The 14,995-nt window shown below is 52.2% G+C and overlaps 1 protein-coding gene across 4 annotated transcripts in view; it reads left to right on the top strand.

The window, feature by feature from the left end:
• Positions 1-14,860, top strand: part of Tpcn1 (two pore segment channel 1) — a 61,678-nt gene extending 46,818 nt beyond the window's left edge. The window contains exons 16-28 of one of the 4 annotated variants that reach the window (XM_008847478.3): positions 2,775-2,831; positions 2,914-2,967; positions 3,282-3,354; positions 4,567-4,674; positions 5,509-5,580; positions 6,048-6,137; positions 6,999-7,114; positions 7,683-7,729; positions 8,395-8,463; positions 8,561-8,645; positions 10,020-10,159; positions 10,364-10,444; positions 12,643-14,860. In XM_008847478.3, coding sequence (XP_008845700.1) covers positions 2,775-2,831; positions 2,914-2,967; positions 3,282-3,354; positions 4,567-4,674; positions 5,509-5,580; positions 6,048-6,137; positions 6,999-7,114; positions 7,683-7,729; positions 8,395-8,463; positions 8,561-8,645; positions 10,020-10,159; positions 10,364-10,444; positions 12,643-12,759 — 1,109 coding nt within the window. In that variant the 3' untranslated portion in view covers positions 12,760-14,860. Of the gene's footprint in view, positions 1-2,774; positions 2,832-2,913; positions 2,968-3,281; positions 3,355-4,566; positions 4,675-5,508; positions 5,581-6,047; positions 6,138-6,998; positions 7,115-7,682; positions 7,730-8,394; positions 8,464-8,560; positions 8,646-10,019; positions 10,160-10,346; positions 10,445-12,642 lie in introns of all 4 variants that reach the window. The other 3 variants (XM_029570578.1, XM_008847479.3, XM_017801766.2) reach the window with 3 other exon arrangements.
• Positions 14,861-14,995: the final 135 nt, after the last annotated feature.

Below are 14,995 nucleotides of genomic sequence, written 5' to 3'. Positions count from 1 at the left end.
AAACAGGGTCTCCCTGTAGCCCTAGCTGGCCTGGAACTCACTATGTAGACCAAGCTGGCCTTGAATTCATGGAGATCCACCTGCCTCTGCCTCCCAAGTGCTGGGATTAAAGGCATGTACCACCACACCCAGACATCCTTTTCTTTCTTTTCCTTTCTTTTTTAGATGCCTGCCCAGTAGAGCTGTTTTTTGTTTTGTTTTGTTTTCTGGGTTTTTTCCCAGCTTCTTCAATTTAACTTTCTTTGTGGTGAGGATCTATCTTTTTAAGTATTTTTCTGGAGTCCTTTGGAAGCCAGCCCACCCAGAGTCTTGGTGCTTCCTACTCACAGCTCTTGTCCTGGAATTCTTTTCATTTAAACTCACACCTCCTCTCTGGGCAGTCCTACAACCCCATTGACCTGATTATCTTTCTTCCCCCAAACACTCATTACCTTCTAATCCTTCATCTTTTATCTCTCTCTCTCTCTCTCTCTCTCTCTCTCTCTCTCTCTCTCTCATCTGAGATACAGAGACATGCCCAGAGGCAGAGTGATTGTGACACCCATTGTGTGCCCAGCACCTGGTGCCGGTACTTGTCTTGTGGTCACTTCCGGGGATTCTGACCCTCACTCCAGTGCTCCCAGATGTGGCTGGTTGATAGGGCTTCTGGGCATTTCTGTCTACACTCCCTCCGCATCCCTTTCCTGGCCTCCTATAGTAGCTAGTTGAGGAAGCAGGGTTGTCTGGGTTCTGCCTGATCTCCAAGTACTTATTTCCCATAATTTGGCAGTTATATCTAGAGTTGTGTAATCTGATGTGGTAGCCATAGTCACATGTGGTAGTTTATATTTAAGTTAATCAAAAATAAAAACTCAGGGCAGGAGAGATGGTTCAGCAGTTAAGAACACTGACTGTTCTTGCAGAAGACCCAGGTTCGAATCCCAGCGCCCACATGGCAGCTAACAGCTGTCCGTAACTCCAATTCCAGGGGATCCAACAGCCTCGTCTGTCTTCCGCTGGCATTGCACAACACGGGTGCACTTACCTACATGCAGGCAATACACACATACACATAAAATTAAATAAATAAATAAAATTAAAAAAAATAAAAACTCAGCCAAGCGTGGTGGCTCATGACTGTAATCCCTGTACTTGGGTAAGGCAGAAGAATTGGCAAAAGTTTGAGGTCAGCTTTGCTTCCGTCACCAGTCTGACTTCCGATTCCCAGACTGAAAACTGGGGTTTTCAGCAGCACAAGCACTTTACTGGCTTGTTCTGTCCCACAGTGTAAGCAGCAACCCCAGCACAGGCTTGACAGTGTGTCACCTGCAGTGTCACCCACGTGGGCATGTCATCCTAGCACATGTTTGTGCTTCTTTATTTCATGTTTTGATTTTTAGGACTCCTTTCATTTAGTTTCGTGTTATGATTATATAGCATGTTTAGGGGCTGGAGAGATGGCTCAGCGGTTAAGAACAGTGACTGTTCTTGCAGAAGACCCAGGTTTGATCCCAGCACCCACCTGGCAGCTAACAACTGTCTGTAACTCCAGTTCCAGGGGATCCGACAATTTGTTCTGTCCTCTGCAGGCATTGCACAACACGGGTGCACTTACCTACATGCAGGCAATACATGCATACACATAAAATAAAAATAATAATAAAAAAAATTAATTTAAAAAAATTGTGTAGCATATTTATATGGTTTCAAGTCAAACCTGCAAAACAAAATTTATTCAAGGAAGTGTGGGCTATATCCCTGTTACCTCCTCAGTGGGTGACTTTTATGGCTTATTTTTCTGTTCTCTAAAAGCTCTAAGAGGGCCGGGGAGAGGGCTTAGCAGGTAAAGGCAGTTGCTGCCAAGCCTGAAAACCAGAGTTCAATTTCCTAGAACCCACATGGTGGAGAGAGAACCAACTCCCACAGGTTGTCCTCTGATTTCTACATGTGCGCTGTGGCATATACGTGCATGCATACACACACACAAATAACCAAATAACTGAGTGAATAAATAAATGGTATTTTTTTTTTTATAACTGTAAGAACTGATTACGTTGGTGAAAGCCTGTAATCTCAGCACTTATGAGGCTGCGACAGGAGGCCTGTCAAGAATTTGAAGCCTGTCTGGGGCGCATAGCAAGATCCTCTCTCAAAAACAAACAACAGCAACAACAAAACCCACCCACACTTAAGCCAGATTCTCCTGCTTGTTTTCAGTTAAATGTGTTTTAGCTAATCATTCTCAGTGGGATGCAGTAGAGACCATTGCATAGTAATATACAGAATGACTGCATAACTTTCTGTGGTAGGTGCATGCCATTTGTGAATGTGTCAGTCTGTTCCACCAGTCCCTACTGACTTCGTGTACATAGTGACCCTCTGAATAGCTTCCAGTACTGGGTGGATCCCAGAGGCCAGAGTACTGGGTGGAAGGCTCGTGCATGCTCAGTTGCTGTGTAGTTTATGTAGTCATTTTAAATTGTAGAGAAAAAAAAATGTTTTCAACACTCCAGCCCTTGTATACTGTCCATCTTTCTTACCAAGTTGGAATCATCTGAACATCTTAACCGAGTCACTCTAGTGACATAGATGGTGCTGTTAGCCTTTCTTGGCTGTTTCCTCAGGGAGTAGCCTGTTTGACTTTGTTCCAGAGTAAAAATGCTGAGTGGAGGAGAAATTCCCATCAAGTGGGTGTGTGGCACAGCCCTGCTCTGTTCACACCCCAGGGCTTCCTGCAGGTGTCTTGTAGGCTGCTAGGCCGGCCTATCCTGTCCTTCTCATGGCCTGTCTTTCAGATTTGGTTGTGACCATCAATGGGGTGTGGATACTAGTGGAGACATTCATGCTGAAAGGTGAGCTGCAGCCAGGGACTGGAATGACCTTGTCCTGCTTGGCACCTGGCTCACCCTGAGATGCTGCTTCTCTGTTTTCTAGGCAGGAACTTCTTCTCCAAGCATGTGCCCTGGAGCTACCTCGTTTTTCTCACCAGTAAGTGTGATGTGGCTCTGCCTGGCTGCTAGCTTAAACATGGCTACGAGAGCTATGACTGGCTTTAGCATCTCATGGCTCTTCCCATAAAGGACCCTATCTTGGAGGTTTAATCTGACCCTCTGACCCTGTTTAAACTCCCTGTGCTTCTTGATGTCCTCCAGAGTGAGCCCAGGTCCATCATGGACTGCCCCCTGGCCACAGAAGGCCCTTCATTATAATAACCCACAGCCTTGTCACTGCCTGGTCCACTGCCCTCTCTCTAGACCAGAGAGAGAGCACAGATCACTGCTCACTTCCTCCTCCTATTACAGTCTATGGAGTGGAGCTCTTCCTGAAGGTGGCCGGCCTGGGCCCTGTGGAGTACCTATCCTCTGGATGGAACCTGTAAGTAGACCACGTGGTCACACAGGGCTGAGATGGTCACACCAACCACAAGTCCTCTCCCCACCCACACCCGACAGCCAGGAAGCTCTGGGTACATGTTTTGAAGGTCACAGGACAGCTAGTTCTTATATGGAGCCAGTCTGCCTGTGGCTCAAGACCTCCTTGGAGTCTGGCTCTATCTGTAGCCTGTAGGGCCTCTCATACCAGTATCAGAGGCTGACAGGCTCTTTCTGTGTCACTGAGCTTTTTCTCCTCTGTTAAAAGCAAAAAGGCTGCAGAACGCCTCACCTCTCCTTGGCTAGTAGTGAAAAGAAACATGTGGCAGAGCCAAGTGTGATGGCACATGCCTGCAAATCCTGGCATGCTGGAGGTGGAGACAGGAGGATCAGGAGTCCAAGGCCACTTTCAGCTAGCCTGGGGTACATGAACAGAAAACCAAAACCCCCCCAAAAAAAACACATGGCCTCACTGTGGCTCTGGAGGTTACCTACCCTCCTTTAGTTAAAGTTAACTCACCTGTGAAGTCAGTCTGTGCGCACGAGGCCTTGGGTCATCAAAATAGAACCAGTGATGGAAGAAGAGGTCAGAGGAGCAAGAAGCCTCAGATGCATGTCTCTCTGCCACATTTACTTAAGACGAGGTAGTGAGCCCAGAAGTTCAAAGTCTGCCTGGGCAACACAGTGGGATACCATCTCAAAAACAAGAAATTAAAAAAAAAGTATGCAGTAGACGCTTATCAAGGCATGAGGCCCTGGGTCCATTCCTGGCCCTGTGTGTCACATGAGGACAGTAAGGATGTGGGCCTGCCTCCAGTGCTCGAGAAGGGACTCATGGCAAGTCCTGCCTGGGGGTTGAACAGGCCCCAGTGTGTCCAGATGCCTAGGGTCTGCCAAGGCTGGCTTTTGCCCCCTGCCCATAGACTCAACATAGGACCCAAGAGACAGTTCCTAGGCATGTGTGCCCTGGGGTCAGAGCACTGAGGCTGATGCCCAGACCTGAGCTGTGGTTAGGGCCTGGCCGGTTCACCTCAGAGGTCCCAGGGTGGCAGACTGGCATCCTGAGGTGACTGATTATGGACCATAGAGTATGTACTGGGAACCTTTCTATGTGTGGCTGGTGTGTGGACTCTGGGATCCAGCTGAGGGCAGGGCAGGCAGGGTGGGTGGAGGAGGCCTTGGATTTACTGACAGTGATTTTTTCCCCTGGCCCCAGGTTCGACTTCTCAGTCACGGCATTCGCCTTCCTGGGATTGCTGGCTCTGGCCCTCAACATGAAGCCCTTCTATTTCATTGTGGTCCTGCGTCCCCTCCAGCTGCTGAGGTGACCTGCAGGGCTGGGAACAAGCAGGGGCGGGGGTGTGCATGTGGGAAGCCCTGGGATTGGCTAGGCGATTCACCAGCTAGTACCAGGGCCACCATCTTTAGCATGGGGCATGTAAGGTGGGGGCACCCAATGCCCTGACCAGAAAAAGACCCACCCAGCTCACCTGCCCTGTCTTGAGTCAGAGAATCTCACCTCTGAGGGACAGAAGGAATAGCCAGGGCCCCTTGCACATGCCTGTCTCTATGAGAGCATCTTCACATGGCTTTCCCCACCTTCCATGGCCCTGTGAGACCAACCATGCCTTTCTCCTCAGGGTTTGGGTTCTCATGGCATCAGGAGCCAGGGCTTTCTTGACTGCCATGTCCCTTCCTGGGCCATTCCTTCCAGGAGGGAGCTAGGGAGGCCTTACAAGACCAACTTGAGCAAGTCTGCTGCTGTTTGTTTCTCCCATTTCCTCCCACCCACTTCCTGGTAGTCTCTGGGTGTGGACATCTGCCCTTTTCCTGGGGTTGTCCTGCTTGTCTGAGCTTCTGGCTTCATATGTCCACTCTGGTGGGGACCCACTGCCTCTTTCTGCCATATAACATGCTATGAGGCTGGCACAACTCTGTAACTTCTCAGAGGGTCTTGGCTGCCCCAGTGTCCTGGGACTTCCCCTGTCCAGTACCAGGGCTAGTAAGTGGTGAAAGAAGCAGGATCAGATATGGGAGGCCCCTTTACCCTGTCCTCTTGTGAGGAGAGGAGGGCAGGGTTCTGGTGCATCTGAGGAAGGAAGCTACAGCCACACTCCTGCCTCTGAGGTCCAAGCACCACGGTCTTCTCTTTGCTCAGGCTGTTTAAACTGAAGAAGCGCTACCGCAACGTGCTGGACACCATGTTTGAGTTGCTGCCGCGGATGGCCAGGTACTGCCCACCTCTCAGTCTGCAGGTCTGGGCAGCATGAGGCTTATGCGGGGTCCAGGGGGAGCTGAGGCAAAGAGGAGTCCCAGAAAGGACTGGATCTCAGGGTCTGGGGGGTCTTCAAGGAGATGGAATCTGGACCACACAGGTCCCTTGGCAGCACTGGCCTGACTGAACTGTGTAGTGGGAAGGGCAGGAAACTGTGAACTCATCACCTGTGTCTACGTTCACAGGTAAGGGGTCACCTGTGAGCCCACTTTCACAGGTAAGGGGTGTATTTCTGGTCAAGGGGCATCTGTCCCTAGTGTCCCTGACATGAGCCATGCGGCCCCTCCCCTGCAGGCACTTTGCGGTGGTCACCTGGCCAGGGCTAGGGGCATGCCTCCCACAGTCAGCGCCAGGGACCAGGACATGCTGCAGCCTCTGCTGCCTTGTCTGGCCCTGACTGCCCTGTCCCTCTACCTCCCCAGCCTTGGCCTCACACTGCTCACCTTCTACTACTCCTTCGCCATTGTGGGCATGGAGTTCTTCTACGGGCAGCTCTACCCCAACTGCTGCAAGTGAGTTCCATGGGGAGCCCTGGGCCTGGGCAGGGCTAGCTTTCTTTGCTCCTGAGCTGGTACTCTAGTCTGGGGGCCAATGTCAGACATCTCTACAGAACTCAGACCTCAGTCAACACACACTTCCCCAGAACTGGAGCACCCCACTCCCCATAACTCCAGGAGAGGCTGGGAGCTGACAAGGGAATGAGATGTGGCAGGAAGGTCGTAGAGCTGACGCCTCTGTGGCCCCTCCTGATCCTCCAAAGGGAAATGAATGTGTTCCACTATTGATGCATTCGCCCCACTTCCGACTGGCCCTCGAGGTCTTTAGCACCAACAACTCACAGTCACCAGTGGCCCCCAGGGGCATCCAGCTGAGCATGGTACCAAGAACCCAAAGGAATGGTCAGTAACTCAACAGGACACCTGTCACCAGGGTGCTCAAGTCTGCATTCTGACTTCGACCTTCCTTCAGTGTGCATGCGCCCATCAGGCTGGGGACTCAGGACACAGCCTCCTAGAAAACTCCCTGCTAGCCTGGGCACTAGACTTTTACATATGGCAGCACGGATTTTAACAGAACAGTATAAAGGCAAGCATGGCACACAGGGTCCCCTCAGAGTGCAGCCACAGCTGAGACATGTGCACAGTGTTCTGAGATGCCTGGGAGGGCAGAGGTGGCCCCTACCTGTCACTGCCTCCTCCCTTGCCAGCTACAGAGACAAGTGCCCAGTGATGGCATATGGGATGGGACATTGGCAGCACTAAGAGGCTGGGAAGGCCCTGGCTAGAACTTGGTTTGCAGGCTTGTTCCTGGTAGAGGGGACCAGTCATCAGGTGTCCCCCCTCCCCACCCCACACCCTCCTCTCCCTTCCTAGCACCAGCACTGTGGCCGATGCCTACCGATGGCTCAATCACACAGTGGGCAATAAGACCGTGGTGGATGAGGGTTACTACTATCTCAATAACTTCGATAACATCCTCAACAGCTTTGGTGAGTGAGAGCTTCAGAGGGTGCTCCTGGCCTTACTGCCTTGGTCCTGCAGGGCCTAGGGATGGCTCTGCAGAGCTGCATGAGACCTTCCTTCCCCAGCCCTTTCTGGTCCCTCGTAGCAGTGTTGTGTGACTGGAGTCCAGGCAGATCTGGTCTCGCTCAGCCACCAGACCTCACAGTAACAGAGAGGTAACAGGCACTCACTGGAGGGGGTGCCCCTTGTCAGTGCCAATCATTGGGGCCCCAACCATACCAGTGCGCCTCAGTGCTGGTGATGCCCCAGCTCTGGAGCTCCTCTCTGTGCCCTGGTTTCTTGGAAGAACCTAGGGGGTAGAGGAATGTAGCCTCTGGAGAACAGGGAGCCCCTCCTGGTCACCATATGTACCTGTAAAGCCTGGGTACTCTCTACCCACCACCCATCCCAGCCAGCTCTGGTCCTTCTTGGGGTGTTCAGGCAAAGCACGTGCCTTCTTGGATAGGTTAAGGTTGTAGGACTCCCTGTGGAGCAGGCACTTGGGGGCTGAGAGGCCCCCAACACTGGCCTGAGGCTTCCCCACTTTCCCTGCAGTGACCTTGTTCGAGCTCACGGTTGTCAACAACTGGTACATCATCATGGTAAGGTCTGAGACTCCCACCACCCCTTGCTTCTCACGGGGCTGGGATACATTTCCCTTCCTGACTCCTCAGAGTGTGGGGTCCTGATCTCAGTGCGAGGCCGTAGTGTGTCTGGCACCAACCCTGGGCTCTGCCCCCTGTTGTCTCTCCCTTCCTTGTGTACTTCTGACAGCTAGAGATGGCATCAGCCTCTGGGTATCCAGTGTCTCCTACCATGTGGAGGCATCTGTCAGTCAACAGTGTGCCATGCTTGACCCTAAGGCATATACTTATAGTCCCAGCTGCCTGGGAGGCTGAGGCAAGAGGATCACTTGACTCAAGCCACTGTAGAGAAACTTTGTCTCTAAAATACAAAGCAAAGAGTGTGGCAAGAATAGTTCCTTTTTTCTATTACTTAAACTCCAGATGAGGACTATCTGTGCCAGTCCAGGCTCCAGCCAGCCATGGGAAGCACTGGGGGTAGATGGGGTGGGGGTTGGTATCTGATGGGAAAGAACCTTCAGACTCAGGGAGCTTGAGGCCCTCACCTCTGTCCCCATACCCATTGGAAAATCAGGGAGGGGACAGGGAAGAACAGGTGTTGTCTGCCTGGATCTGGACTGAGTGGGGAGGGGATGCCTCAGGCTCACTCACTGTCTCCCCTCCCCCCGCTCCCCACCCCCCAGGAAGGCATCACCTCACAGACGTCACACTGGAGCCGCCTATACTTCATGACCTTCTACATCGTGACCATGGTAGGTCCTGGCTCAGCCATTCTTGGTCCTCCCAGGCTGCAGTGTTGAGGAAGGGCCTCACTAGCAACCAAGACACACACGATGCGTCCCTTGGCAGGTGGTGATGACCATCATCGTAGCCTTCATCTTGGAGGCCTTCGTCTTCCGGATGAACTACAGCCGCAAGAGCCAGGATTCAGAAGGTCTGTGTGGGCCTCGTGCCCGGCACTGCTGCCCGCTGTCCGGCTGCCATACTCTGCTTGCCTGCTTGTCCTGCCTGCAGCACTTTAGCTTTTGTGCTTGGCTTGTCTGTCCAGGCCTCTCATTTGCTTTGTCAAACATCTAGTATCAGTCAGGAGGCAGAGGCAGGCGGATCTCTGTGAGTTCAAGGCCAGCCTGAACATAGTGAGCCTCACATAGTGAGTTCTAGGTCAGCTGGGGCTACAGGGAGACCTGGTCTTGAAAACGCCAAATAAAGGGGCTGGAGAGATGGCTCAGCAGTTAAGAGCACTGACTGCTCTTACAGAGGACTCGGGCCCGATTCCCAGCACCCTCATGGCAGCTATGAACCATCTTTAACTCCAGTTCCAGGGGAATCCAAAGCCCTCTTCTGACCTCCAATGGCGTTGCACAACATGGGTGCACTCACATACATGTAGGCAATACACTCATACACGTAAAATAAAATAATAAATAAAATGTTTTTAAAAAGCCAAAAAGAAAAAAGACAATCTAATCTCAGAAAAGCACTTAGGATCACCTAATGTAAAACCCGTAGCTGCCATGGCCTCAGAGGGCCGAGTTCAGAAGGTCCACTATGGGAGGACCAGCCCTTTGTCCTGCCCTCCCGACTCTCACCAGCACATACCACTGAGAGTCCATGTCTCTGGGTAAGAGCCAGGACAGCAAGACAAGCTAATCCTCCTGTCAGCTGTTGCCCCTTTTCCCTACAATACACTTAGACCACCATTCCATGCCTGTGTGTGAACATTTGACTATGGAGGTGAACAATGTCCCTTCTGCAGCCCTGTGGCCTGGCTGTATGGTGGCATCACTTCCCCTTGCTTGCACAGTCATCTGTGTCCCTACATCCATCCTTAGCTCAGTGTAGAGTGCTCCCTAGCCTGTATAGGGCCTGGCTTCCATCCTTCTGTCTCAGCATCCCCAATGCCATTTGACTCTTGTTTTTGCTTGGAAACTCCCTCTCAGAGCCATCTGTTTGTTTGTTTGTTTGTTTGTTTGTTTGTTTGTTTGTTTCAGATAATGTCTTGTGTAGCCAAAGCTAGCCTGAGAATTGTTAGGTAGCTAAGGCTGGCCTTGAACTGATCTGCCTGCTCTACCTCCCCCTTTCCCCCAAGTGCTGAGATTACTGTGTGCCACCATACCCAGCTCTCCCTGAAGCCCTCTGTCCCCTGTATGCTGTTGGCTAGACATGCCCTCCTGACATATTAACAAGGGGAGGGGAAGGAGGCTCCCCAGTGGCTGGGACAGGGTGGGTGCTGCTTGGGAGGGAAGGTGGAGACCCCACAGTGGGTATGTGAAGAGCAGTTTGGGAGCCCAGCTCTCCCCATATTCAGTTGATGGTGGCATTACCCTTGAGAAGGAAATTTCCAAGGAAGAGCTGCTTGCCATCCTGGAGCTCTACCGTGAGGTACGAGGAGCCTCCTCTGATGTTACCCGGCTGCTTAGCACCCTCTCACAGATGGAGAGATACCAGGTGAGGGGCCATCGGCTCTGCAACTGCAGTTGGGGGGTGGACAGGTGCTGGCCTAGTACAGGCTCTACCATGTAAAGTTGGTTGTAGCCTTGCAAATGCCAGTGGGGTAGGAAAGGCCCCCATGGTGCAGCTTTAGTGCCCTAGCGCAGGTGAGGCCGTGCCAGCCACAGCCATGCACTCCTCACAGCCTCTGCCCCTCCCCAGCAAAATTCCCTGGTGTTTCTGGGACGGAGATCAAGAACTAAAAGTGACCTGAGCCTGAAGATGTACCAGGAAGAGATCCAGGTAGGAGCCCATGGCTGTGCTGTGCCCTCATAGGCTGCCACCCTGGGAGGGACCCTTATAGTGGGCTTTGGAAAACTCTAGGGTCTACATGGGACTTGGGACTGAGGCCCTGCTTGGCCTTGGTCTGCTCCAGGTGGCTACTTTCCCATCCATCCTGCTGTGTGGCTGGTTAGCCCCTCACTGGTGCCAGCACCTCTTGCAGTTCTTAGCTAAAGATGTGAGCAATAAGAGACAGGAGGGAGGGGACCAGGCCAGCTGCAGGACCTGCAGCCAGAGGGCAGCTGCCTCCTCCTTTCTGCACAGTGCTGCAGAACCTGCCCCTGCTGTGCTCAGAGCAGCAGGCATTTTGATTGTTTGGAGCACTTTTTAAAAAAATTTATTTTCTTATTTATGTGTATGTGTGTGTTCCCACATGAGTTTATGTTCAGCATGCTTGGGTAAGGCCAGAGGGTGTCGGATCCCCAGGAACTGGAGTTACAGGCAGTTGTGAGCCACCTGATGTGGGTGCTGGAAACCAAACCCAGGTTAAGGGTGGTATGTGCTCTTAATTGAGGAGCCATCTCTCTGGCCCTGGCTTTTTTTTTTTTTTAATATTTTATTTTATTTTTTTATTTTATGTTTATGCATGTATTGCCTGCATGTAGGTAAGTGTATCTGTGTCATGCAGTGTCCAAGGTGGTCAGAAGAGGGCATCAGATCCCTTGGAACTGGAGTTATGGACGGTTGTTAGACACCATGTGGGTGCTGGGAATCAAACCTGGATCCTCTGCAAGAGCAGCCAGTGCTCTTAGCTGCTGAGCTGTCTCTCCAGCCCTGGCTTTTGTTTTTAAAGACAGGGTCTCACTATGTAGCCCCAGCTGGTCTTGAACTCACAGATATCCACTTGCCTCTGCCTCCTGAGTGCTGAGATTAAAGGCAGTGGCTTTTAAAGGCAGAAAAGGAAAAGTCGGTTTTCTTTTTTCCACTGTCTCCCAGTCTTTCCATATTTGGCAACTTTTTTTTTTCCTTTTTTTAAAAAAGTATTTTATTTATTTACTTCTATTTTATGTGTATGAGTGTATTGCCTCTATGTGTGTAAGTACACTCATGTTGTGCAGTGTCTACAGAGGTCAGAACCCTGGGACTGGGGTTACAGACGGTTGTTAGCTGCCATGTGGGTGCTGGGAATCGAACCTGGGTCCTTTGTAAGAGTAATCAGTGCTCTTAACCACCGAGCCATCTCTTTAGTCCCCCATATTGGCAACTCTTAAGTCCGAGCACCATGCAGGTTGACACTATGCCCTCCCCACAGAACCCAGAGGTTCACCACTATGTGTGAGCCCCCTTGGACTCCTCCCTCTCCTCCAGGGACCTCTGTACCTTCCCCAGTACTAGCCTGGAGGGTGGGGCTGCAGTTCCCCAGAACAAGAAGTCATTATCAGGTTCCTCAGATTTGTGAGGGCTACTGCACTTGTGGCCAGACACTTGGACCCATCCAGGGTGACAGAGGACAATCTGTGCTTCTCAAGTAAGTGGGGACAGCTTAGTCGCGTACACTCAGGCATATGCATCAGACTGCTACCTGTCCACTTCCCTAAGCCTGCTGAGCTGCCCTAGGCCTCAGTTTCCCATCTCATAATGAGGGACACAACAGTGGGGTTACTTGGAAGTATTCTTTAGGCTCTGAAGGTCTGTAGCTTGTGTTGTTTTTAAAATGTAGGGGAGCTTTTTTAACTCCTTGCTTACTGAGTGTCCCAGACCCTGAAAGCTGCTGCCTTTCTATCTGGGGTTCCACAAGGCCCTTGGGTCCCATCAGGGTGGCAGAAGCAGTGTTTGAGCAAAGGTGACATGCAGCTGCTCTGAGCCTGGTTTTCTTGGGTGCAGAACGGAATAAAAAAGGGAGACCTTGGGGAAAATGTTTTGTGAATTCCAAAAGGTCATTTGTACCTGGGCGTCCTGCAGAGGCCATGTGGTCCTGACGCATTTCTGCAGCAGGGCTCCAGCCTCTGGTTTAATAAGAAGCAGGTCTGGGGCTGTTTTCTATTGAATCCCCAGCATCCAGGGTGGTGGTGGGTGTCCTTCCCAGTCAGGTGGGGCTCAAGGCTCCTGTTCTGTCCACCCAGCCTCTGCTGCCCCCTGTGGGCTATGGATCCCCATAGTCAACTGGGAAAACAGGCTGGCAGGTGGACAGCTGTCAGCAGCACCTGCCTCTGTTCTAGGAATGGTACGAGGAGCATGCCCGTGAGCAAGAGGAACAGCACCAGCAGCTCGGGGGCAGCCATCCCACCACCCAGCAGTGCCCTGGCAGTCGTCAGCGCTCCCAGACCATCACCTAGCCTGGGCTGCCAAGCCATCTCTCTATGCAATAACATGATAGTATTATGTCACTACAGTGTATCGTCGAAAGGATGTGTATATATAGACACATTCAGATATATGCACATATTTACAAAGACTAGCCAGGGCCAGTTTGAATTGCTTTGCCTTGTCTTCCTGAGCAGCAGTCAGCTTAGACAAGAGGACCAGGGCTGGCTGAGCTCTTGCTACCATGAAAAGTCTGAAGCCCCTTCTCAGGAGGCCCCTTGCATAGGCTGTGCCACCCCAGCAGTGCCAGCCTTCCCAGTGGGCACAAGACAACCCTTGACTGCCTTCCCGCTGCCACCACCGCCTTGGCTTCATAGTCCGGAGTTCCCCACTGCATAGTGCAGCGACTGTGTCTGGTGTTAGGGACAAAACCACTAGGGAAAAAAACCCAGTCCTGTGGGATGCTATGTGTAGACGTTAAAGTGCTAGAAGGTTCTCTTGGGGGACCTGTGCCTGGGACCCAGTGGGAAGCAAGGTGGAGGGCAACAGCACATGTAGCTAGGCCTCTGCTGGGCAGCAGGAGATGGCACCTGGTAGCAAAGCACATACTTTCCTGGGTCACTTCCGCTCCTGCCCTGTCACTGAAATCCTGTGCAGTGTCCTAGGTGATGGTGGAGGGCAGGTCCCAGGTGCTGGGGTGTGGCCAGTGCCTTAAATGCACTGCTTCTGGTAAGTCCTTTCTGTGATTCAGTGGTTAATTTGGACCAGTGTTGAGGGCAGCGGCCAGCCCTTCCTCACACCTCTAGTACTAGCCAGGGATGGAGCCACGGTACAGGGACTTACTGCTCGTCACAGCAGCCCCAGGCCAGCCGCTGGATCCACTGCACGTAGGATAGCTGTGCTTCAGGGACTGAGGTGCAGGGGGGACTGGCTTCCCCCCAGGTTCCAGGAGCAGGATGTTTGGCGCAGGAGGGTCAGGTGAACACTTAGCTGCCTTCTCCCAGTGCCTTGTTGGAATTCTTTGTGACATCCCAGCAAGGTAGCGGCAGGATAGTCAGGCCAGCTGCAGCCATATGGGAGTGGTGAGGGTGGTGGCTGAGTGGGAGCAGTGGTCACTTTGTCCTGCTGTTCTGCCAGTGAGTGAGGTGAAGAGACAGCAGCGCTGCGGAGAGCTGGAGAAGCAGCCTCCACCCCACTGAGCATCCTGGCTAACCTGGCTTTCCAGCCACCTGCTGCTTGGGACTTGAAGTAGGTGGGCAGAGCTAATCCAGCTCCCTACTCACCAACTCCAGGTCTAAGCTGGGAAGAGGGTATTTTCACTTTAAATAAAGCACAGAACCCTGGGAAAACTGCATCACTGAGAACCACTGGTTCCCATGAGGAGTCAGGAGACTGACACTGTCCCCTTCAACTCTAGATGGTTGTCAGCCTCACTGGAGCCCAGCCCACAGCCCTCTCCAGAGAAGGGACTTCATTTGCACAGCTGGGTGCCTTAGCTTTTGTGTATGAGTGGAAGCAGGAAGAGGGGTAGCCTTAGTCTAAGCCTTTTCTTTACCCCAGGCACTGAAACCACCACCACCCCCTAGCCTAGGGGAACTGGGCTCAATACCAGGGAGGTACTAAAGATGTTTGTCTAGCCTGTGGTGAATAGGGGCCAGATGGAGATAGCGCCAATAGGCCAAACTCCAGCCAGTCATGCAGACTAAGGACACCTGTCCCTACAGGGTCACCGTGGGCTAACCAAGCTGACTCTCAAACCTGCCAGCCAAGCAGGGAACAGGTGTCACTCAGGCTGTGAGCCGAGGGCTCCAGGACCCTGCTAGCTCAGATGCCCCCCTTACCCCCCATTACAGCTGACTGGGACCTTGTGGCCCTGTGTCACAACTTGGCAGGGGCAGCTATGGCAACATGTGCCTCCCTATGAGGCAAAGGCACTCTGGGGGAACAGTACCTAGCCTCTCCTCTTCCTCCTTGCTTCCCCTCCCCCACCCCAGCCTTACTCCATATGACAAGGACAATCATTTTGTATGGGTTAGGAGTCCATGCTGAAGGTTTTGTATGTTGGTGATTTGTTACCTAGAAACCCACTGTGCCCAGATTTCTGGTGTATCAATAAAGAGCCTCTGCTTTGTAGACATGGCTACTGCTTCTGACTTTGGGTTTAGGGGTGGGTCCCACTGTGGCCATTCTTGACCCCACCTCAACCCTACCCAGCCTTGCCATACCTGGCCAGGCAAGGAAGAACTAAGATGGTCAGGCTTCTTGCAA

The sequence above is a fragment of the Nannospalax galili genome, unplaced genomic scaffold (assembly GCF_000622305.1).
Source record: "Nannospalax galili isolate Female #2095 unplaced genomic scaffold, S.galili_v1.0 scaffold120, whole genome shotgun sequence".
Classification (NCBI taxonomy): Eukaryota; Metazoa; Chordata; class Mammalia; order Rodentia; family Spalacidae; genus Nannospalax; species Nannospalax galili.
The sequence above is the reverse complement of the archived record's forward strand: the minus strand, read 5'-3'. Positions and strand labels throughout refer to the sequence as shown.